Source organism: Zasmidium cellare, assembly GCF_010093935.1.
Source record: "Zasmidium cellare ATCC 36951 unplaced genomic scaffold M409scaffold_21, whole genome shotgun sequence".
Lineage (NCBI taxonomy): Eukaryota > Fungi > Ascomycota > Dothideomycetes > Mycosphaerellales > Mycosphaerellaceae > Zasmidium > Zasmidium cellare.
The window spans coordinates 402,339-424,553 of NW_022986965.1; the positions used below are offsets into that span (position 1 = coordinate 402,339).

Genomic DNA, 22,215 nt, shown 5'->3' on the forward strand with positions numbered 1-22,215 from the left:
TTGTGAGAAGAATATCGAGAACATCACATCCAGTACTGAGCCTTTGGCACGATACAAAGCATATTCGTCCGGCCCGGGGCCTCCAAAATCCGGGATGCCGAAACCGACCATACCTCGAAAAGAAGGCGAAAGTGGACCGGAATGGATTCGGCTCGTACGACGACAATGACACTTCGACGGTTTAAGATGAAACCTCTGAAAAGAAAGAGTGGCCCACCCAAACTTCGCTCGTCTAGGCTCGTCCCCCGCATCAACCAGGACGTTCGTGGTTCCTCTTAGGGCTTTTGAGACCCATTGACATAGGCTCATGGAACATCTGCTCTCTTTGGCGAGCTCTGTTCGCAGTTGAGTGAGCAGTACCACGCCAAACGATGAAGCGAGGCAGTAAACGCTATGATCATAGGATCTCCCCAAAAAGCTTCACATCTGCCACAATCCGTCAGTCAGCTCTCAAACCCCCTCATATAAGAAAGAATAGTAGAAAAGAAACTCACCCTTCAACTCAACCCCCAGCACAAACACCCCCCCTCATCCGCCCTCGCCTCCTCCAGCTCCCCTCTCCCCGTCCCCTCCAAAAACCTCCGACTCCTCGTCGCTCGCGCCAGATTCGCATCAAACCACATCAACAAATGCGCCAAATACCCATCCATCCCCAAACCCTCCCACCCATTCCTCAGCGCAACCATCCGCGCGAGTCCCTGCATGTGAACGCGGTAGGCTTCGAGCTGGCCGAAGATGGCTTCGAAGAGGGCGAGTTTGAGGACCGCGAGGATTGTGCAGTCGGCGAGTTGGGAGGATTCGGCGTCGATGGCGGATTGCACGAGGCCGTACGTCCTGGATCGCAATGCGAGGATGTCGTCGCTGAGGATGGGGGTTTCGCCCGCGTGGTGCCGGAGTAAGCAGCCCGTGAAGAGGACCGTTGTGGCGAGGATGGCGTGGTTCGTGAGGATTAGAGGGTGCAGGTACTTCGGCCCCCAGCCTTTGAAGCGGGAGAATTGGGCGTGGAACAGCAGGCCGTGTTGGCGTTCTTGCCACAGGTAGCAGGTCCATAGCTGGGGGACGTTGGTGGAGAGGGAGCGGGCGTAGAGGTGGAGTTGGTCGGCGGGGTCGGAGGGGTTTAGTAGAAGGGTGCTATTTGATGTGGTCACGGCTGCTGGGGGATTGGTGTTGCGGGTAGGAGGTCTGGTCAGAGTTTCGATGCGGGAGGCAGAGGAGCGTCGACTTGAGAGGAGGCTGGGTGGTGAGTTTGTTGTGGACGATAGCCCGTCCCTTCTTGGAACCTCATTCTCAGAGGCTGTACGCTTCAGTGCCTCTTGTTCACGACGCTGTCGATGCTGTCGTCTCGCCACATGGGCTCGGATGTTGTGTCTTGCTGATTTGGTGGGCTGTGCCGTAGCCGGATCGACTGTGAGGAAGGTCCACGATGGTAGTTGGTTCGAAGTGGTGCTTTCCTGTACTCTTGCTTGGTCGGGGATGTTTGCAGCTTGCAGCAGTTCCAATGAGTCCCGAACAGGCTCGAATCTAGGTGCATTCCTTATCGTCGGCGTCCTTGACACGTAATGCTGTGGTGGTGACTTTTCACCTCGCGATCTGATGACAAACGGTCTGGCCAACTCCGACCCTGAAGCCTTATCACCAGGGTCGTTGACCGCAACGAACAAATACGTATCCGGGTTCTCCATGATCATACTGTGTCCTGTCCGTCGGTGACAACGCCATCCTGACACCTGGAGAGCTCAGAGGTGAGGTTATGACCGGGGTACTCTCCACCATCAGAAGCGAGCGAATCCCCCAACCGATGAGTTGGAGCCGAGATCGGCATGCCGATGAAGTTTCTCTGGTGCTGATCGAGTATTGAGTAGGAGATTGGTATGCGCTCAGGAGGATGCAGTGGAGTCTGCGTGCGCATGTCATCGGAGAATAGAACAGTCCAGCCCAGTCATATGTCATCTGCGAAGATCACCGTGCAAAAGCCGAACATGTGCCGCATAGCCAAGGCTCAATCTCAACCTCTGCGCAATGATGAGAAATCACCATACTGAAAGATGCCACAGCAGAGGTGGAAGTCATCAAGTTGATATTCCGTTCAATCGTATCTTCTCTCATGCCATCCTAGTAACAACAAACAGCGCAAGCGAACGCCTAGAAATTCGATGCCTTGGGTATCTCTCAGGAACCAAAACGAAACAAATGGCACCCGTAGCAAAACCAAAACGCAGCGATTGTCCCCGTTCCTCAATCATGAAACCTGTCTTGCAACAGTTGCTGTTGCCAATATTTTGGCCCGTGTCTTTCCCTTACGTATCTCGTGCGCCGTCGCTATGCTTTTTCTCGTGCAAAATTTGCAAGCGTCCCAATGGCCTGATTGAACTTGGGCCATCTTGAGGCGCGCCTCTTGTGGCCATCCTGATCCTCTTCCTAGTTCTTCGAAAGGGAAGCGTCGAGTGTCGAATCAGAGCAGAGTCCACTATTCTCCCACTTCGCCTTCTTCACTGACTTCTCCCTCTTCAGCAGCTGACTTGCCGCCTTTCGCAGACTTTGGTGGTGTCAGCTTTGGTGGAGCTTCATGGCCACTTCGCTCTTCAGACGCTTCCTGAGCCTTGACATCTTCGGCAGACTGCTTGTTGCCGTTCTCGACCCGAAGCTCCTCTTCCTGACGTATCGGATCAGCACTGGCAGCATCAGCGGCGGTCTCTGGCTTTGGAACAACAATGCCATTTGACTCAATTCCCTCCTCAAGTCTTGGCCGCTTGTTGTCCCTGTCATCGCCTGCAGTCTCGCTATGAGCTTTATCTCCATTCGTCGGTGCCTCCCGCTCGTCGCGACTCCGCTTGGTGCCGGTACTGCTGGCATTGCTAGCTCGTCTTTGGCTGCCAGGTGGAGGACATGGCGAAAGTGATTCCTGAGTGTCGTCTTTGGCTCGAGTGCTGTCCCAGCCATCATTCGCGCCGTCCAGAGCGGGTGTTGACAGGCCCACGTATATGGATCCGTTCCCTTCTGACCCTCCACTCGCCGCAATACCATTGACCTTGTTTGCAGTATGGTCGTAGTTAGCGCTCATGTACTCCATGGCGCGCCGAATCTCCTTCAGTCGCACTTGCTGTCCCTCCCACCAAGGTCGGCCTTTCGCGTCGTCCGGTAGAGCGATGTTGCAGTATTTGCATGCAGCGTAGAGACTGGTAACCGCAATCGCTCTACTGCTGCAGAGCAAACACAGCTGGGTGTTGTTGCTGTCTGTGACAAACGCCCAGGCGGCATTCCTGAGTCGCTTGTTGTGCTCGACGCCGTAGTACTTCAACATCTCGAACAGCTGGCGGTGCGGGGACTCCACCGTGAGGTCGAAGCAGAGCGTCTCCAGCAGAACATCCTCGTGGTACATTATGCAATCTTTCCACCGCCACCAGTCCTTGCTCTGTTCGTCCACGAGTAGATTTGGATTCTTCTGAGCCACTCGGCAAAAAGCCACAATCAGCTCCTTCATCTTGCGACAGCTCTCTTCCACCTTGGTAGCCAGAAACAGGGCCGTGGCTGCAGCCTGGTAGTGGTGAAGTTTCGGGATGCCATCGCGCTCTTGCTTCAAGCTCGCGCGCATGAGGTATCTCTGGAAGAAGATGGAGGCGGTGCTGAGAGTCAACTGCGGCAGCTTCAGCATGATGCCGACCTGGACGATGAAGTTGACGCCCTTAGCCCGGACTTCCTTCTCCTCTGCCTGCGACATGCCGTCCTGGATGGAGGGCGTGTTGGCCAGCTCGGCCTCGGTGAAGAGCCATTGCGCTTCGGCCTCCGCGAGCACTCTGTTGGGCGATTTGGGTCTCTGTCGTGTCGCGGGATGGGTCGAAGGCAGGTGGTTCGTGTTGGAGGGCGGAGGCATGGCGCCGGAGACCCGAGGTTAGGCGGAGCTGGGTCCTGAGTAATAGGCGGTGGTATGGAGTGTGGACTGGCGGTTGCGATCGTAGATGCAACGCCGGCGGATCGATCGATGGGATGCTTTCGCGGGGCGTCTCAAGGCACGCGGTGTTGGCTGCGCTTGTCGCCCATGCGCTGTCGCTGGCTGCACATGAGTGTCGGCGTCGCGTGCGCGGGTATGGTCGATATCGTGGTGGCTCGTGGTGTTTGCGCGACTGCTGCGTGTCGCGGAGATGGAGGAGGAGGAGGAAAGAACAATCGAGTGGAGAGAGCAGCGACGACCAGAGAGACCCACTTCTGCACGCACGTGAACGGAAGTAGGAGCGGCGGGCTGTGATTGGTCGAGCACCACATCGCCCTGTGCTCACTGAAGTCCCTCACGCATTTCCATCCTTTGAACTTACACCCCACTACCTCACATACATACATTCCTAGGTATCCCATAGACAGCACCTGTGCTTATACCTGCATCACTATGCCTTCAGGACAAGGAGGTAGGATGTTCGAGCACATGATCGACAGGCGGAGTCGCTGACAACAAGTCCCAAGCGGGCACGAACCCCATCCACAACAAGAAGCCGAAGAAGAAGCAACAAGAAGATCTCGATCCCTCGGAAATTGAGCACCAGGAAAAGCTGAGAGCAGGTGAGCATCAACTTGTGAAGAGATTGTATGTCTGCTGGCGATGTCGCTGAGTTATTCCGCCGCAGACGAGAAGAAGCGCAAGGAACTGGCTGCGAAGATTGGAGGAAAAGGCGGACCACTGAACACCGGTGGCCAGGGCATCAAGAAGAGCGGCAAGAAATAAGAGACTATTCGGCGCCGATGCTTCATGCTACCAACACGAGGCCAAAGGCACGAGCCATGAGCTGATGAACCACGAGGACGGCAGGCTTAGGGCAGCGGCGGCGTTAGGGTGATATACCACATCAAAAATGGGCTTAGAACGCGACACTCGCCTTCCCAGTGCCCCTCTGGCAGTGCTGATCGTGCATCTATGGCGCTTGATTGAGTACTTGGACTTGACTTTGCCCATGGCCTCATACTGCTTCTTGGTGCAGCACGAAGTGCTGCAATCATTTACACTCTCCTTTCCACACTTTCGATGTTGACTGCTTTTTACAGAGACCAATCAGCATGGCGGGTGCGACATCCCAAACCTGTTGGGAGCATATGCACGGTGTGAGGCTGTCACGGCGCTTACAGGTACGGCCCCTGCAGCACGTCAAGCGGAGCTCATCTCCCAAAGGCTGTCTACCCAGCGTCGTATATGTTTTTCTTCTCCATTCTGTTTCTGTTCTGCAACAGTGCAATCTGAGCAATTACGATCTAGAAGTATCCGTCCTACGGCTGCGATATACTCACGAAGGCATCGATAGCAATCTGCGCAAACACAAGCTATGATGCCTTGCGGGCTGTGCCACACGGCTCGAAGACCATTTGAGTACAAGACTTTGGATGAGGCAACCAACGAAATTAGACTTCTACGTCCTTTGGTCGGACCAACTCCTTATTCACTTGGGACCAAAACACTCCGTTTCCACGTTGAGACGGTCCAACTCTCGAATACCGACGCGATACCGCCATACTATGCCATCTCGTATACATGGGGCCAGAACATTTCGTGCAGCAAAATCTACCTTAATGACCATGTGCTAGTGATTCCACGTGGTGCTGAGGAGGCGTCAAGAGGTGTACTTAAGGGCATACGAGCAGCGAAATTGAAGACATTGCCAATATGGATAGATGCCATCTGCGTTGATCAGAATGACACGGATGGCGAAAAAGCTCACCAGGTTAGCATCATGGGAGACATCTACTCTAAGGCTGAGTGTGTCTTGATATGGTTAGTTTCTTGCCGCGATCAAAACATTTTCCTTGCTCTGACGATCGTTGTTCTAGGCTCGGGGCTGACAATGGTTCAGCTGGCAGGTCCATGCGCGCTTGCAAGATACTTGAAGACGAATGCAGAAGTTGGACAGACGACGGCCGTTATCTGGAACGTAACAATTCTTTGCCTGCACGTGAGCGCCAGACCTTACCATATATGAGACTGCCACCGCCTCCAGGGCGGCAATTGGAGGCGTTCTGCTCACTTCTCGGGTACAGGTGAGGTGAAATGTTATCTATATCTTTAACAAATGGCTCACCCTTGTTTAGGTGGTTCAGCAGAATGTGGGTGAGTAGCGCAGCTCTCAGGAAATGAGAATACTCCAATCGAGATGTGCTAACCATTTCCACCTCCAGGTTGTCCAAGAGGTTGTCTTGTCGAAGAAAGCCTTCCTTCTGTGTGGCAAAAATCACCTCTCATGGATGTCGTTTGCACAAGCGACCCAATGGACTCGGCACCGCACTGCTTTATGGAGCGCAGACTGTGTCAGCGATGGAGACTTCCAAAATCTCACAAGAATCAACAAGATCGTACGCCTCAAATTGGGACTTGAGGATATGACAATGGAAGCTTTGCTAACGCAAGCTTTCCGATTCCAATCGACCAACACTTTGGACAAAGTCTACGGACTCCTCGGTATGGTTCGCCCAGGGTGTGACGTGGAGCCAATCGTGCCCGATTACAACAAATCATTGAAAGAGGTCTACGCCGAAGCGACGTGGTATGCGATCCAAGAAGAGCTGTCGCTAGATTTACTGAACAACATAACCCCGAGGAGAGACGAACCCCACAAGAACATCTCCACAGCCAACGATCCATGGCCATCATGGGTTCCTCGCTACGACCTCAATATCGATAAATCCGACCGCGCGGCGAACAGCACGGGAACAAACGCATCGAATGATTTCGAGGCAATCGTCAGCCTGGACCCAGAACTCCCCTTCGTCCTGCAAGCCCACGGTGTCTCTCTCGGACGCATCGAGACCATGCGGAAAGCATCTCCAGATGTCCTTCGCACGAACATTTATGAGGACCACGGCCCAATGTACCGCCACTTCTCCTACCTCTGGGATCCCCTCTTCGTAGAAAGCAAAAACACGACATGGTCCCCATCTCTCATCAAGAACATAGCCTCCTCTCTCGTCTGCGGCCGCTACAACAGGGACAAGGACAATCCCTACCGCGATGCTGAGTCCGACCCGGCGACTGTGCAAGACTTTGCGGCCTTCGTGCTCGAGGTGAATGAAGCGTGCCCCATGACATCAGAATGTCCTGAATTGCGCAGTCTCCTAGAGACATACGTACTCAAAGACGGCGACGCATCTTCCTACGCCGCGGCGGTGTCGTACTTTACTGAGAAATTCGCGCCACTGGAGCTTTCGAATGCGAGGTTCGGGATGGGGTATCAATCCTGTCGAGAGGGGGATGAGGTATGTATACTCTTTGGAGCGAGGCAGCCGTTCGTGGTGAGAAAAGTCGGAGAGCATTATAAACTGCTAGGGACCGTGTATGTAGCGGGTGTTATGAAAGGCGAGTATGTACAGGAGTTGGAGGACTCTGGCAGGCTTGAGGCGGAGGATAGGGTTTACGAGATTGCATAGTGGATATGAGAATGAAATCGAATGAAAGGAGTGGATAAATGATAAGATTAAGAAATGCAGTGCAAGTCTATTCTATGCCCGTCGTCACGTCAGCCTCCTCTGATTCAGGGGCGTCGTCCACTCGCAGAACGCAATCAATTCGCTATGAATCCAGCCCGCTATGCCATACGCAATAATCCCCGCCAAGGAAACTCGTCTCGATCGTAATGATGCTCATCAATAAACAACAACAACAGTCTTCTTCCCCTAAAACAATCTCTCAACAGGCCCCATCCCAGGCAAAGTAAACCCGTCGAAATCAGGCCAATTACCCAAAGATGCAGGATCGCCCCCGACCCGTACCCAGATCGCGTGACTGGGCACGCCCGCGCCATCCACGAGGAACAGCTGGAACCAACCCGGCGGACAGACATTCGCATTGGGTGGCGCCGTGATGGTGCACGAGGAACCCGAGCAGGACGCCGCGAGGAAGAAGGTGCGCTGGCCCATGCTATTGCCGTGCGTGGAGGATATAGCGCCGAGCATGCTAACGCGGTAATTCCCGCCAGCGCCCGGGGCGGAGATGGAGAGGGAGACGGTGTCGCCGTAGGCCCAGTCGATGTCGGTGAGGTTGAAAGCCGGGCGGGAGGGGTTGTTCATGAGGTAGGGCGGGACGAAGACCTCGACGCGGTATTCCTGGGGGTTCTTGCCGTCTTCCGGGTCGGAGCCGGAGATGAGCACGCGGCCGTCGTCCATGAGGACGGCTTCGCTGTGGTAGAGGCGCGCGACGGTTGTGTTGGCCATGACGGTCATGCGGTGGCCGAGGGGTTGGGAGGGGTCGTAGAGGACGGCGTTGAGGTTCGGGTCGTTGGCGAGGCCGAAGCCGGCGTAGCCTTGGTAGGCGCCGTTGGCGATAAGGTAGGTCCCGTCGGGGAGGCCACACATGCAGGGCATGACGCGCTTGGAGGGCATGCGTTCGAGGGTCCAGTTGGCGTTGGGAGTGTCCGGGGCGATGGTGATGCAGTTGTCGAGGGCGATGCCGGCGCCGGGGGTGGAGCCGCCGCAGATGAGGACTTCGAGGGGGTCGGTGTAGGGGGATACTTGGGGGAGGATGACGCCTGTGCCTTCGTAGGGGTATGTGCGGCCTGCGTCGAAGTTGTTGACGGCTCCTGGGGCTTTGGGGAGGTCCTGGATTGGTTGAAGGGAGACGGGATCTAGGAGTTTGGCTTGGTTGTAGTAAGCCACGAAGATGTTGCCCGAGGGGAGGACGACAAGGAATGGATAGAGGTTGTTGGGGTCTGTGTCTTGGAGGTATTGGCAGTGGAGGAGTTCACCAGAAGGTGAAGGGAGGACTTCGAGGTTGGGTACCGGCGCCCCGTTTGATCCTTCTTCGCCACCCATGATGAGGATCGATCCGTTCGCCATGACCATCGCGCTGGGGTACCATCGGCCGGTGAGAAGATGGACATTGTCGACATCCTCTTCCCAGTCGTTGGTGCCCCAGGTTCCAGGTTTGCCGTCAGGCCAGTACACACGGACACCTTCAGTCGATGGACGAGACCAACCGCCGACATTGAGTTGTCGACCAGCTCGATCTGGCAATGTCACGCCGGCAGAACAGAAGATGTCCGTATACACGTGCAGTGGCCTCCATGCTTTGGAGAAGTCATCGAGGAGAGCAATATCCAGCTCGTACGCACCGGTATCATTTCCAGGACCCGTGCCGAACTTCTCCAAGAATGTGACTTTGCCGTTTCTCGAAGGGGCAGTCAGCAGAGGAATCGTCACACCGCCGATCAAAAACTCGTAAGCACCTGCAGCGTCCCCAGTGGCGTAGGTCCACGAATTCTGAGGAGTGCCAGTCCAAGTGTAGAGGGAGATTGCGTTTGCACCACCGCAGATTTCACCTCCGTTGCTGCCTTGAGTATCGTTTGAGCAGCGGACATTGCAAGTGGAGTTGTCGATCAGCTGGGCGCCGGCGTTGAGGTAGTCCAGAGTATCACCGCAGAAGCACTGCAAGTCGACATCGTCAGCAACGACATCCATAACGTAGTACCGTGCTTAATCCTTACCTGCTCGCCGTACTCTGTACCAGCAACTCCATATCCAAAGTTCTGGCAAAGCGTCAGGCAGTAAAGGTTGGAGTTGTTGCTCCTGGAGACAGGTTAGCTGTCAGCTTCTCCTGACGATCCTCAACCTCAACTTACGGGAAAGTCATCATGTATGGCAGAACACGATTATTGTTGACATTGTCCGAAAGACAACCCGTGTAGGACCAGTTCCCAGGCAGATTAGTCGTCAATGGCTGCGGGGACTGGAAGTTGGCTGCTGTTCCATTCACATAGATAGAGTTGCGTCCGCCAGCGCCACAAGTCTCGCCGGTGTTTCCAGGGCAAGACATGCTACAGTCTGAATCGTCGACCAGTTGTGGCGAGTTATGGAAGTAGTTGTCGCAGAAACACTGCACGCCGTATTGCATACCAGCGATCGTGTAGCCCTTGGAGGAACAGGCGCTGATACAGCTTTCCACGGTCATGGTCTGGTTATCGGGTTGTTGGTTTGTCAGCGAGCGGCCATTACCATTGGTATCTGTATAGCAGCCTTGATATTTCCACGGTTTGATAGAGTTCGGGTCGACCGGGCTTGAGGGTGTAGGTACAGAAGTGCTGGTCGTAGTTGTTGAGGGTGGAGTAGTAGGTCCGTCATTGCCACCGCCATTGTTATTGTTGGTTGTTGTTGGAGATGGGGCTGCTGTTGTCGAGGAGGTTGTGGGCTTGGGTGGCACGTAGAGATTCGCGTTGTTGAACTGGTAGACATTCAGTCGGTTCGGTCCTCCGCACATCTCATCCGAGTTGCCCTTGCACGGCATGTTGCACTGGGTATCGCCATCGGGGGCTGGGCCACCGCCGTTCGCGGCACTATTACCGCACCAACATTCTCCGGCGTATCTGTGAATGAAGTCAGCTTTGTCTGTTTGGCCATAGATTTCAAGCATGGCAAGCTTACTCAACCCCGGCAAGAGAGTACTTTGCCTTTCCACAAGCCGCAACGCAGTTCTCAACTGTCATGTTGTCGCTGCCACCAACCACGTTTTGGCCTGACCCGAGCACTCTTCCGCCACTGCCTTCAGCCCAGCAGCCTTGAGGGTACCAGCCATTGAAGAACATCATAGTGAGACCGTTAGGGCCTCCACAGATATCGTTGTCATTGCCGTTGCAATCCATGGAGCAACGACCGTCTGTGGCCGGGGCACCACCGTTTTGAAGGGTGTTGTCGCAGTAGCTGTTGGATATCAGTCTATGATTCGAATCACCTTCTTTTCTGGTACGTACCACTCTCCAGAGTACTCAGTACCAGCAATGGTGAAGCCAGCATTCAAGCAGGCGGCTGCACAGTTCGCATTCGTCATGTTCTTGGATCCACCAACGACATCCATGCCGTGACCCAAAGTTCGTGCTCCCGGGTTGTCAGTATAACACCCTTGCTGCACCCAATTAATTGGTTTTGGTGTCTTCAAGTTCGCTGGTTTCGGACCTGGAACGACGGTACCAGAAGCATACAGATTCAAGCGATTGCCCGCTCCGCAGAATTCGGAGGCATTGCCGTTGCAAGCCATGTTGCAGTCGTCGATGCTTGCATTTAGGGCGGTCTTTGAAATCCAGTTGTCCTAGGACTACTCGTCAGCTCTTCTTGTGCACGCCAAAGCTCTGCTCTTTCACATACACAGTAGCACTCTCCGGCATACTCCACACCTGCGAGAGTGTATCCACTGTTGGCGCAAGCGCTCGTGCACTCTGCCACTGTCATATTGCTGAATTGTATGCTGGTGTCCGTGCGTGCCAATGTTCTTGGATTTCCCGAATCTTGCCAACATCCATAGCTTGTCCAGTTCGAAGGACCAGGATTCACGCTCGGCCCCTTGGCTACGTCTTTGTTCGCGAAATAGATGGAGAGATAATTTGCAGCTTGAAGCTTCAGTCAGCTGATACTTTCCAATTAGAGTCCCAACTCACCTCCACAAGCTTCAGACGAGTTGCCAGAACATGGCATGCTGCATTTTGTGTCATTTTGGAGCGAGGAGGGCGCTGCCAGCATGTTTCCACAATAACATTCATCTCCATATTCCGTTCCCGCGTAGACAAAGTTCTTCTGGGAGCAGTATGCAGTACAAGCAGATCCATTCATGAGGGTTGCATCGTTAAAGTCGCCTCCAGAGAGAGTTCTTGTTTGCTGGGAGTCGCTACAGGAAAGGATCAGCACAGCTAACCAAGCTCAGGAATCAGCTCCAGACATACTTGTAGCAGCCCACATAGGTCCAATTCGTAGGCAGAGAGTTGTTTGCAGCCGGTGAGAGTACTATATCGTCTCTTTTGATCACAAAGGCGTTCGCAGCGAGGGTGCATAAAGCGAGAGAGATGAGACCTGAGCGCATGATGGACATTATGGCCATGCTGGAAGCAGGACAATGACGATATTTTAGAAACGAGAGAAATGTGCTCTCACCATCAAGCGAAGGTGACGGCCGGCGCCTGAGGAACAACAAGACGAGAAGAATCTCCAAGCCGGCACCAAGAGGCCGCGAGCGTACAGATATACCTACTCTAGAACCTCATGATCAGGCCAGCAGTTCCCACACCACCACGATCCTCCTCACCAGCCCCATCAGCTCTCGACGACGCCAATGCGTGTAGGTAGGGGAGCGGAGAGTGGCCATGGTCCAGAAGTGGCTGCATCGAGAGGGAAAACCGCAGCTTCCAAGCTGAGAATGGGCAGAGTCATGCTGAATCGGGGGTCTTGGGGGAGCGCGACTGCAGTCACACGAGGACGAAAAGGGTCGGTGCAGAACCGCAAATGACCATGGTATCCAATCGTGGGCGCCGTGCCGTGTGTATGTGCCCTGCTTGGCACTCCAGACCGCCGCAGAGAGAGCGCCTCCGTTGCTTGTACGAGGGTTCCTTCAAGCCCGGAGTGAGGCAGCACGGCAGCCCATAGGGCGGAGGGGCCATTGCGGTCGTATCGGCCATGCAGCACATGGAGATTTTTGTCGCGTGCAGCGCAGGCGCGCGGGCTCGCGGTGCAGCGTGAGCCGCCCGCGGACGAGAGTTCAGGAAGTGAAGTTGGATTTTGGGTCTAGCTCAAGCTTTTAGGTTCGCGCTAGCCGCCACGTGACGGGCGAATCTGGCGAGCGGGCGTCACCAGCGCGCCTTGTTTGGGACGAGCCTTCACCAACCGGGCTGGTCGTCTCCAACTACCGCACGCCTCTGCGCCTCTCCCTGCCTGCCGCTGCCACACTTCATATCGCAAGCTTTCGACGGCGACCTAGACTTCATCATGCCGCCTCCCCAGCTTGCCCTCGCTTCGCGGCGGATATCGCAGTTAGGCAGGCAAAATACTTTGGCTACGGTCTCTTCCCGGTCTAGCACCGTGTCGCTTGCCAGCTATCTCGCATGGCCCCGATGATGTGCATCACCATTTCGTGGACTCCACGTTCGTGGCGACCTGGGCAAAGCATCCAGCCTGGCGGGGTCGTTCACCACATCTCTACCTCAGACAGAGCCTTGCTAGGAGGATCTCAAATGGATATGCGAGCCAGGCCTGGACCTCATAACGCAATTACGGGACAGTCACCGAGGATTACCAGACGCAATCAGCAGGAGGTGGTCATCCTATCGGCAGGGAGCGAATCTGAGAAATTTTGAAACACGATGTCGCATCGCTAACAAGTGGATCCAAAGCTAGCTAATCCATAAGAGAAACCTCCGAGTGGGAAACGCTCAAACCTACTGCTCGAGACTCGAATACTGCTCCCGCGGGGTGGGGTAGCAACAATCATCACAGGCAAGCGCTCAATATCTCCAGGAGGATCCAAAAATACGATGCGCGATTCCTTCGCCAGCGAATCTGTGGGTCTACATGCGAGTCAGCCTATAGCCTCTACCTCATTATCGAATTGCAGGCATCAGAGCTCCAGCAGAACCAAAGAACACCAGCACAGCTCATTACAGCTTGCAGCTTCTATCATGTGCGAGTCTGGTTTTTCTCGCAATGGGCCACATCCAATGCATCCTGCGGCGTGGGGCCTCGATTGGACAAGTTTCGTTCGGCTGCATGCGTTGAGCTGGCTGCCGAAGCGAGGATGATGAAGCACAGCAAAACACGGCACAAGCATGAGGCGACAGATGGGATTTACGAAAGCGAACTGTCGGCGTCTGTTCTGGAACAGCACCATCGGCATGCCACTTCTCGATCGAGGACATCTGAATGACCATCGCTTCCACTTCTGGACCATCCGCACGTGGCGTGTAAGCGGGACCTGTCGATCAGCCGTTTTGGACGATACAATGCGTAGGTACTTTGACTTCACTTTCGAAGAGGATATTCGACGCCCTACTCGACTATACCACAGGATGGACTAGATGATGACGATAGCTTGCGAAACTTTGAGACAGCCACTCTTATGCCACCTGGATGACTTCGCCTCGCAAGCCCTGCCCGCTATCGCTCGCCTGCAGCTGCGCGCACCACGACGCGGCTCTGTAGCGTCCACATGAAATGCACTATCACAATTCGCCCCCATCTCGGCCAAATCCTACAGTTGATGACAGTAGCAGACTGTCTGACGCTTCAAAGTCTACCGCCTTGTGCAAATCTCTCGTCAAAGAATACCCGAGTTGGCTGGCTGACGTCTATCAAGCTTCCAGCCTGTCGAACCTATTCCACCTTTCTATCGGAGATTTCTTATCGATCGTGGAAGCCGTTGCAACTTTCCAGAACGTCAGCCGTCTTTCCAGTGGCACCGCCATGCCATGTGGTTGTGGAAGCTTAGTAACACTCTGCTTTCTCGACGTCCCGTGGCGTGGCCCCATTGACGAGAACCAGCACCATGGACGCCAGACCCATGGTTCTGGATCGTGGGATTTGTATACTGGTCGTGTGATCAAGGGCACACCGCTCGCACGGAAGCAGAAGGCAAAACCAGGTGCAATCGACGAGCACAGCTCTGTTTGACCAAACCTTCTCACAGCACACGATTCTCAAATGAAGTTTGAAAACTCTAGGATCGCCAATTCTCGACACTTGAAGGAGTACTCCACTGTATCAACGAAGATGTCCAGCGAAGACCATCTATCAACTGCAGAACAGAGTCACAACGTGGTCCTCGCTGTGATTGCCGGAACATGACAAGGCACGTACCAAACACTGCATTCTTTTCATTACTTCCCATTAGAGTCCACAACCGGACCAGCATCATTTCCAATTCTTCTACCCCAACTATCAACAAAAATCACCCCTCACTCTCCATCATCACTCCCCCTCCCCCTCCGCCCACAAGTCCATCTTTCCCTCCACACAAGTCAAAACATCCCCCTTCCCATTCCGAACCTTTACCGTCACCCTCCTCTGCGACTTCTTCGTCTTCTTCCCCTTCGGAAAGCTCGCCGAGTACGTAAATTCCAACTCCCGACTCGGACAGCGCTGGCTGCCCTCCCCACCGCACAACGGCAGCTTCTTCTTGCCGACCTTCTTCGCCTCGCCCTCGACCGTCGCGCCGTCCTCGAGGTCGAAGTCGCTGTCGCCTTGGATGGTGAATTTCAGTTCGCGGATCTCGCCGTCGTCTTGCGCGATGGGGCGCAGGTCGGTTTCCGGGGTGAAGGAGCTGACTTTTATACTGCCCTTTTCTGGGAAGTGTTTGCAGTAGCCCCAGCCTTCTGGGAAGGTCGCCTCGCTGTCACGCGGAAGCGCGTGGGAGATGGCCATGGGGAGGAGGCAGGCTGCCGTGGTGAGGAGGTGGAGGTACTTCATGGTTGGTTTGGTTTGTGTGATTGTTTGTTTGCAGTGGGTCTTGTCTTGTCTTGCAACAGGAGGAGAAGGAAAAGGATTGCAAAGATCAGGAAACAGGGAAAGATATACCATACGCCCTTGGCAGAGGAGGAGACTCTCCATGACCATCTACGATTGATGTAGTCACTGTACGCATCATACACATATTGCTATGTCTGGTAGAAGACAATGTCGGTCTCAATGGTCAGCAACTGCGGAGTTCATCGCTGGCGAGACCGGACGGTCGAAGAGGGGGGCACGAAGGCGGCGATTAGTACCAACATTCTCTCCATTGAGTTCCGACGTAGGCCGAGACTTCACACAATTCCCCTTTCAAGATAGCAGACAGCGAATCGAGCCATGAACATCGAAGTCATCTCCTCAATCCCATCCCCGCGGAAGTGAGCACAGACCCTTACCCATCTCATCCCATCACGTGCACCTTTCCATCCTCAAACTTCATCATCATCACCCACCACCACACCCAAAACCCCTCCCCCACCACAACACCAACCACACCAACCATCCACCTACCCACCAAACTCCAAGAAAATCTTCGCCATGCCCCCCAAACAACCCACCATCCGCAACGGCGCCATCCAAAGCTCGTCTTCCCGGCGCAACAAGGGCTTCGCGAGCGACACCTACAACTTCCTTACGGATGCGGAGAATCGGAGCGTTGTGACGAGTGTGGCGTTTTTTGCGGTATGTATTGTCTTATCCACATATATCTGCACATTGCAAGATGGGGAGGGGAAGAGAAGAGGAGGGAAGGATGGAGGAGGGATGGAGAGGATTGGGGGAATATGAGGGTGGGAGGAGAGGGAGAGGGAGGCAAAACGATTGAACGAGGGGATATGAAGTGTGGAAGGGATATATGCTAACGATGACGCTCCCAGGCCGGCGTGGCATTCCTGCATAGCAGTTGGGCGGAGATTTTGTTGCCTCCGTGAGTTTTCCTTTCTTTTCCTTTTCTCCTCTTTTCCAGTGGGTGCTGATGTTGTGGATGGTAGGATCTAAACAATGCGCGAACGATGACCGAGAGCTGAAGAGGATGAGAAAAAGGTTGTACAGTATGAGAGGGATGGGAAAGGGGAGCGTGGTGTAAGATATGGGATGAGGAGGAGCGATGAACTTGAGGGAAGACTTCGTTGATACGCGAGGTGGGATTCGTGGACACGAGTACATGGAGCATCGAAGAGATGTATTCTTGACTGCGTTAAACAGCATGGATACTTGAGCAGAGCAGTGCTATGCGCTGAGAGCAATGGAATCAACAACATGTCTCTTCTCAAATCGGAAGAAGACATCATCTCAATTCATCACATCATCTGCTCCGGCCTTCTAGATCTTTATCATCTACTTCCTCTCCCCCCTCCTCGGCGCCCAATTCCTCAACCACGCCCTCGCCCCATCCAAATCCCCACCCTCCGCCTCCAGCGCACCAACACACCACTCCAAATCATACCCACCCCCCTTCTCCAACGGCCCGCCCTCCTCAGCAGCCAACATCCCCGCCAGAGTCTTCCGCTTCTGACTCCCCTCATCCACACAAAAATGCAGCGGCGTCGCCTTCTCCGGACTCGTGACACCCTCGAGGAAAGGCTTGATCATGGGCAGCGCATCCTTCGTCGTGACATTCGCGTTCAGATCTAGATTCTTGCGTCCCGTTTTGCAGAACTCGTTCCTGCACCACGCTTTGCCGCAGCCTGTGAGGAGTTGCTGGAGGTATCGTCGTTCGATACGGCGTTTCAGTGCTTTGTTTTCGGGATCATACATACTCACGTACAGAGGGCCGAAACACGAGCTGCAGAGGCCGACGTCGTTGCCAGGTCCCTGACCCATACGGCTTCCTGCGCGCGTGTCGCCGGTCTTGGAGCAGACGTCGAGGGTGCGGCCGCAGTTGGTGTTCCGGCAGGGGATCGGAGCGGGGCGAGAGAAGCGGTCGAGGTCGTGGTTCTTGAGGTGTGTTTCCATGTCTCGGAGGCGGACGATCTTGTTGCAGAGATGACATTCGGTTGTGCGAGCGCCGTCGGCGAGTTCGTGTGGTGTCATGCCGGATAACAAAGCCTCTGCGTTTGGGACATCTGGGTCACCTTCCTGAGGAACGACGAGGTGGCAGAAACGGCATAGGATCAACTTCGATGGACAGGTCGTGGTTCGATGGTGCGCGAGAGCTGGAAGATTGGGGAAGGTCTCTGATGTGCCGCAATCGCTACAACGGAGAACTTCGTCGGGGTGGTAGATGGTGTCGTGCTGCTGGTGTGCGGATGGCGAGTTGCCAAAAGAGTCATCATGAGGGCAGTGCCAGTGGCTCTCAAATTCCGGTGAACGCTTTTGAAAGACTTGACCGCAACCCTTGGGGCAGAGCATGTTGTTGCGTAGACAGAAGTTCTCGTGGAGCATGAGTGTCCGTTGTGGCACCCATTGAGTGCAGTTCTTACATCGTACGTCGCCTTCGTTGGGGGTTACATCGCTCGTCTCGGCCGGTGTCCCGTTAACAGCTTTCTCTTTCGTATCGGGATGTCTAGCTCTGAGTGTGTATCTCCTCGGCGTGGCCTGCGTCTCGCTGTTTGAAGTGTGTCCATTTGTCTGCTCCTGCGAAGGTGCGAATGCGTGTACCGAAAGATAAAGTGCTTCAGCATGCTCCAACTCAACATTACTTGGCTCCAGTCGCAGTCTCTTCCTCGGTCTGCAATCCAGATCGGCGAACATGAATTCGTCAAGTCGTGGTGTAGAGCGTAGGGTCGATGAGAACGGGTTGGCAAGCAAGTTCACGTCTTCCTCCTCGTCCTCAGCCTCCAGCTCAATCTCCAATGGCAGAGCCCTGTTCCATGAAGGAAGTTGGTAGTCCACATATTCCCCAGGAAGCACCTGTCCCTCTTGCGGCTTGAAGAGATCGACCTCTCCACCTGGGGAGCTGCCTTGCTCTGTACCCGGCGCTTTCGAAATCTTTGCCGCGATTCTCTTCAATGTCTCCCTCGCCTGTTCTTCGTTCAACGCTTCAATATCAACCTCGAGATCTGTATCCACAACGCATATGCCGTCAACGTCTGGCTTGAATCCATCGACTAGGAATCTGAACTCCTCTTTCTTGCCAACTATGCCTCTACCACCAGGTACGACCAACACTTCGCCGTTCGTCAGAGTTGTGTAGTTCGCCCGTAGATGCTGCTCCAAGAGAGCTTTCCAATCCTCGGGGTCGTATCCAGCTTCCAAGGGCCGTAATTTCACAAATGTACCTTTGGGTAGCTGCTTCGCGTGGACAGTGATCACTGGACCAGTACTTTCGCCATCCACATCCATATGTTCCTCGTTCTTCTCAGCCTGCTCTCCTAAGCCTAAAGCTTCTCCGAGAAATGGGCTCAAAACAACACTGCCTTCCTCCGCACTGAACTCTCTTATCCCGGTATACACCACTCTTCCATTCTCCGGATTGACCAGTCGGAACATGAGCGGATATGGCAGCTGTTGTCTCTGATCCTCATACTGCGATTCGGCTTGACGGTATGCCGAATATGTGGCGGAGTTGTAGGGATCATATCGGGGAAGGTCGCGACTAACATTTTCGCGAGCGAGAGTCGAAGAGGCAGAAAGGAGGGCTTCGAGGGCGGAAGGTGGGAGGAGGATCTTATCGCCGGGGAGTTTGGAGGCGGTCGAGGCGGAAACATTATACTGTGAGGTCCATTGTAGTTGAGGCTGTGAGGATTCGGGTTCGGGAGACGACATGTTCGCCGCTATCTAGAGGAGTGGCGACAGAAGAAGGCAGACTTGAATCTGGAGTATGTGTTAGTCGACCTGGGAGTTGTGCGCAGAGTGATGAGTATACTGACCTGTGCAGAGGCGAGAGCAGGCCCGGGTTTCGAGAAGTCGCCATCACTTTGTAATCGGGGATGACGGCATGTGACAGTGTGCCTGAGGCAGCAATTAGCAGATCAACATCACCAGTCCACATTTGGCCGTCGTCAGGGTCGGGCTGAGGAGGGATGGTCTCTCGGGATGGCTCGCAACACCCAATCTAACTCGATCCCGTCCAGCTGCATTATCGCTATGGGCTGCCTGAAAATGAGCGGCGCAGCAGTATGGACGGCTGAAACCAATTGTTCTCTGAACATATAAGTATGGCTCCTGTCGCCCATCCCTTCTCAAACATTACGCCTGCAGTATGGCCATCTCAAAGCCTTGTATCGAGGATGTCAAAGTCCAGAAACCTTCTCCCCTCCCCGAAACTGCCACAGAAGAAGAGATAATCTCACACATAGAATCTATCGTCGCCTCCATCGCCAACGCTGTCAACGAGCGCCAATTTGACCCGAATACCGCACCTTGGACGTCCGTCGCCTCAGAATTCTCCATGCCGGCCATTGGTTTCCGTGGGGAAGCAAAATCACGAGAAGACTATGTCGACGGGTTCAAAAACCTCGCCTTGCCCTATCCCAACTTCCGGATTGAGCCGCTGAAGATGGAGAGCTATGTCCTGCTTGCCGTGGGTTATGCTGAAGTCTATTTAACAGCGCAGAGTTCAGGAGGCCGGACTTTGCCAATGGGGATCAAGAGGAAAGGTATCGGGAGACATGAGTTTCGCAGGGTGGACGGTGCCTGGATGAACGTTAATGAGACGTCGTTCTTGGGGATTGGGGATGGTGTGGCGGTGTTTGAGATGTAGAAGACTGGAAGGCGTGGTGAACTGTGAGTAACTGAGTATGACCTCGCAAATGGCCGCACATGGAGTCGGAAATGTGCTCGTGGTCGCTTCGTGCGTTGATCTACAGCATGTGACGGAATCACAACCTCGACGAGAACACACGGCTGCTTGGGCCAAAAGACGGTCTCTGGACGATAATCATGACCTCGGTCTTGAGTTGGGACGCAATGTAATTCCCATCCGACATCTCTCGTTGACCTCAAGGCCAGCGACCCATTCTTCCCAGGCTAGAAATCGGCTCGAGTTCGACTCATGCCGCTCTTCTTCATAACTCACTTCGAACTAAGAAAAATCGTAGATCGACCTGGAACTGCAAACCTGGACTGCTGGATGATGAAAGAACTTGGCCAAGATTCCTCCTTGCCTGCAGCCTGAGACAGCCTTGCTCCCTACGATGCAGAAATGCTTGGCAAGAGACCACATGCGGGCCAGCATGCATGAGGAATGTGTCAGAATACACAGATGACCTCACCCCTTCCTCATCTGCCGGGGAGGTCTTCAGTGCTGAAGAAGTGCCGAAAGCCACCATCCCTGTCGGCCACTGGAGCTCTCTCCTACTCTCCCAACCAGAGTGTCCACCATGCGCCTTCACGAGCTGCTGATCGGATTCGCTCTGGCAGCCATTGCTCGAAGCCAGAACCTACACGTCACGGCTACTGTCACGCCCGTCCCGGCCACCAGAACGGCTCCCTCTTGCTCACAGCAAGCCTGCGCAACATACACCAACGACTGCGGTCTCCCATATGGCAGGTGCTTTCCAATCTGTGCAGGCAACACAGTCCCGGCATTCACACCACCACCATGCCCAACAACGACAATAACAACCACAACAACCTCATCAAGCACCTCATCCCGCTGTCCTACAATCTGCTGGGATCTGATGAACTCCTGCAGCATGATGTACGGCGGCTGCGAACCCATGTGCGGCTCCTACAAGATGCCGACCTTCACACCGCCGCCATGCCCCTCGACCACGTCGCTCGTCAACAACGCCGTTGCAACCACAGCTCTTCCGGCATTCACCCCCGTCTCAGCAGCTAGGATCGGGACGTATGCCTGCTCCCGAACGGTCTGCTGGGATTATCTCAACGACTGCGGACTCAAATACGGAGGCTGTCACGACGATTGTGACGATTCGCCCGCGCCTACTTATACCGATCCTGGATGTCCTTCGAACAGCACGACGAGTATCAGATCGTTCACGACTCAAACGACTCGGCAGTGTGGCTTGTATTGCCTTCTTTGTGTGGATGGGTGTAAGAATACTTTTGGGCCGGGGTGCTATACGAGCTGTCCGGGTGTTGCTCCGCCGAGTTTCACGACGCCGTATTGCGAGACGAGTGTGGTGCCCACGTTGGTTGCTACTACTACTGTTGGGTGATGATGGGAGGTCCGGGTTTGATCTCGGACTGGAAGAGAGGTCGAGAAATGGGGGAAGCATACTAGATGAGTATACAGACGCACGCGGTCGTCGTGATTAGCTTCGACGTGTACATATCATCACCAGGGAGGAATAGGAGAGAGATAACGATTCAGACGAAGAGACTCTGAGAAAACCAAATCGCCCATGAACACCCCTCCCCTCCCCTCCCGCTCAAGAACCACCCTCCAACCACCTCCTCCCCGCCTCAACAACAGGCCTCCACGTCCCCTCATCATCATACCCCGGCACATCCCCCCTGACCTCCACGCCCCCCAATCCCAACGTCCACCCCAAAACCCTAACACACTCCCTCTTCCCCGCCCCCTCAATCTCCCTCCCCACAGCCCCCAAAACCGCCTCCGTAGCCGCCTCCTGCGGCCAAGGCAGCTTCAGCTCATCCCGGATGTATATCGCCTCGAACCTCACGAGTTTCCAGTCCTCAGCATCCGCAGAAGAAGAGGAAGAAGAGGAAGAAGAGGGCAATTTCACGAACCGCTGAACCTGATGCGCCCAACTAACAACATCAAAAGTCACGCCTCCGTGCAAGAAGCGCATATGAATCGAAATCAGCGTCGTCGCCAACGCCCTATCCCCTTCCACCAGAATCTCCTTCGGTCCTATGGTATGGAAAGGTCCAGTTACGCTTCCTTCAGCAGGAGGGGGAGTTGTCGATGAGCCGCCGATTTTCTTCCCGCCGTTGATCCAGTCGTCGACTGTGCCTGTGACGAAGGAGATTGAGACGAGGGTTTGCGAGGCGTCCGGGTGCCACATTGAGCGGAGGAGGGACCATTGTGAAGTGTCGCGGTAGTGGCGTTCTTGCCGGATTAGGAGGTCGAGGGTGGATTTTTCTAGGGCTGGGGAGGGCATTGGCGTTTGCGTTCGAGGAGCT

At 54.6% G+C, this 22,215-nt stretch overlaps 10 protein-coding genes across 10 annotated transcripts; 4 read left to right on the forward strand and 6 right to left on the reverse strand.

The window, feature by feature from the left end:
* Positions 1-497: 497 nt before the first annotated feature.
* On the reverse strand, positions 498-1,688 carry M409DRAFT_55620 (uncharacterized protein; the record flags this gene model as incomplete). Its single annotated transcript, XM_033813048.1, has 1 exon — positions 498-1,688. The coding sequence occupies one exon, from the start codon at positions 1,686-1,688 to the stop codon at positions 498-500; it is 1,191 nt and encodes a 396-aa protein (XP_033666632.1).
* A 779-nt stretch (positions 1,689-2,467) lies between these two features.
* M409DRAFT_67095 (uncharacterized protein) lies at positions 2,468-3,871 on the reverse strand (the record flags this gene model as incomplete). The annotated part of the gene is made up of 1 exon (XM_033817256.1): positions 2,468-3,871. One exon carries the CDS (start codon positions 3,869-3,871, stop codon positions 2,468-2,470), a length of 1,404 nt encoding a protein of 467 aa, XP_033666633.1.
* Positions 3,872-4,381: 510 nt separating this feature from the next.
* Positions 4,382-4,714, forward strand: M409DRAFT_24033 (uncharacterized protein; the record flags this gene model as incomplete). Its single annotated transcript, XM_033807056.1, has 3 exons — positions 4,382-4,400; positions 4,456-4,551; positions 4,617-4,714. 3 exons carry the CDS (start codon positions 4,382-4,384, stop codon positions 4,712-4,714), a joined length of 213 nt encoding a protein of 70 aa, XP_033666634.1.
* Positions 4,715-6,360: 1,646 nt separating this feature from the next.
* Positions 6,361-7,398, forward strand: M409DRAFT_24034 (uncharacterized protein; the record flags this gene model as incomplete). The annotated part of the gene is made up of 1 exon (XM_033807057.1): positions 6,361-7,398. The coding sequence occupies one exon, from the start codon at positions 6,361-6,363 to the stop codon at positions 7,396-7,398; it is 1,038 nt and encodes a 345-aa protein (XP_033666635.1).
* A 246-nt stretch (positions 7,399-7,644) lies between these two features.
* On the reverse strand, positions 7,645-11,562 carry M409DRAFT_67096 (copper radical oxidase; the record flags this gene model as incomplete). Its single annotated transcript, XM_033817257.1, has 6 exons — positions 7,645-9,390; positions 9,450-9,531; positions 9,585-10,325; positions 10,384-10,564; positions 11,130-11,342; positions 11,391-11,562. The coding sequence occupies 6 exons, from the start codon at positions 11,560-11,562 to the stop codon at positions 7,645-7,647; spliced, it is 3,135 nt and encodes a 1,044-aa protein (XP_033666636.1).
* Positions 11,563-14,682: 3,120 nt separating this feature from the next.
* M409DRAFT_55624 (uncharacterized protein) lies at positions 14,683-15,180 on the reverse strand (the record flags this gene model as incomplete). Its single annotated transcript, XM_033813049.1, has 1 exon — positions 14,683-15,180. One exon carries the CDS (start codon positions 15,178-15,180, stop codon positions 14,683-14,685), a length of 498 nt encoding a protein of 165 aa, XP_033666637.1.
* Positions 15,181-15,759: 579 nt separating this feature from the next.
* On the forward strand, positions 15,760-16,151 carry M409DRAFT_24037 (uncharacterized protein; the record flags this gene model as incomplete). Its single annotated transcript, XM_033807058.1, has 2 exons — positions 15,760-15,903; positions 16,098-16,151. 2 exons carry the CDS (start codon positions 15,760-15,762, stop codon positions 16,149-16,151), a joined length of 198 nt encoding a protein of 65 aa, XP_033666638.1.
* A 406-nt stretch (positions 16,152-16,557) lies between these two features.
* M409DRAFT_55625 (uncharacterized protein) lies at positions 16,558-18,927 on the reverse strand (the record flags this gene model as incomplete). The annotated part of the gene is made up of 1 exon (XM_033813050.1): positions 16,558-18,927. One exon carries the CDS (start codon positions 18,925-18,927, stop codon positions 16,558-16,560), a length of 2,370 nt encoding a protein of 789 aa, XP_033666639.1.
* Positions 18,928-19,363: 436 nt separating this feature from the next.
* On the forward strand, positions 19,364-19,864 carry M409DRAFT_55626 (uncharacterized protein; the record flags this gene model as incomplete). The annotated part of the gene is made up of 1 exon (XM_033813051.1): positions 19,364-19,864. One exon carries the CDS (start codon positions 19,364-19,366, stop codon positions 19,862-19,864), a length of 501 nt encoding a protein of 166 aa, XP_033666640.1.
* A 1,633-nt stretch (positions 19,865-21,497) lies between these two features.
* M409DRAFT_24040 (uncharacterized protein) lies at positions 21,498-22,193 on the reverse strand (the record flags this gene model as incomplete). The annotated part of the gene is made up of 1 exon (XM_033807059.1): positions 21,498-22,193. One exon carries the CDS (start codon positions 22,191-22,193, stop codon positions 21,498-21,500), a length of 696 nt encoding a protein of 231 aa, XP_033666641.1.
* Between the last annotated feature and the right edge of the window lie 22 nt (positions 22,194-22,215).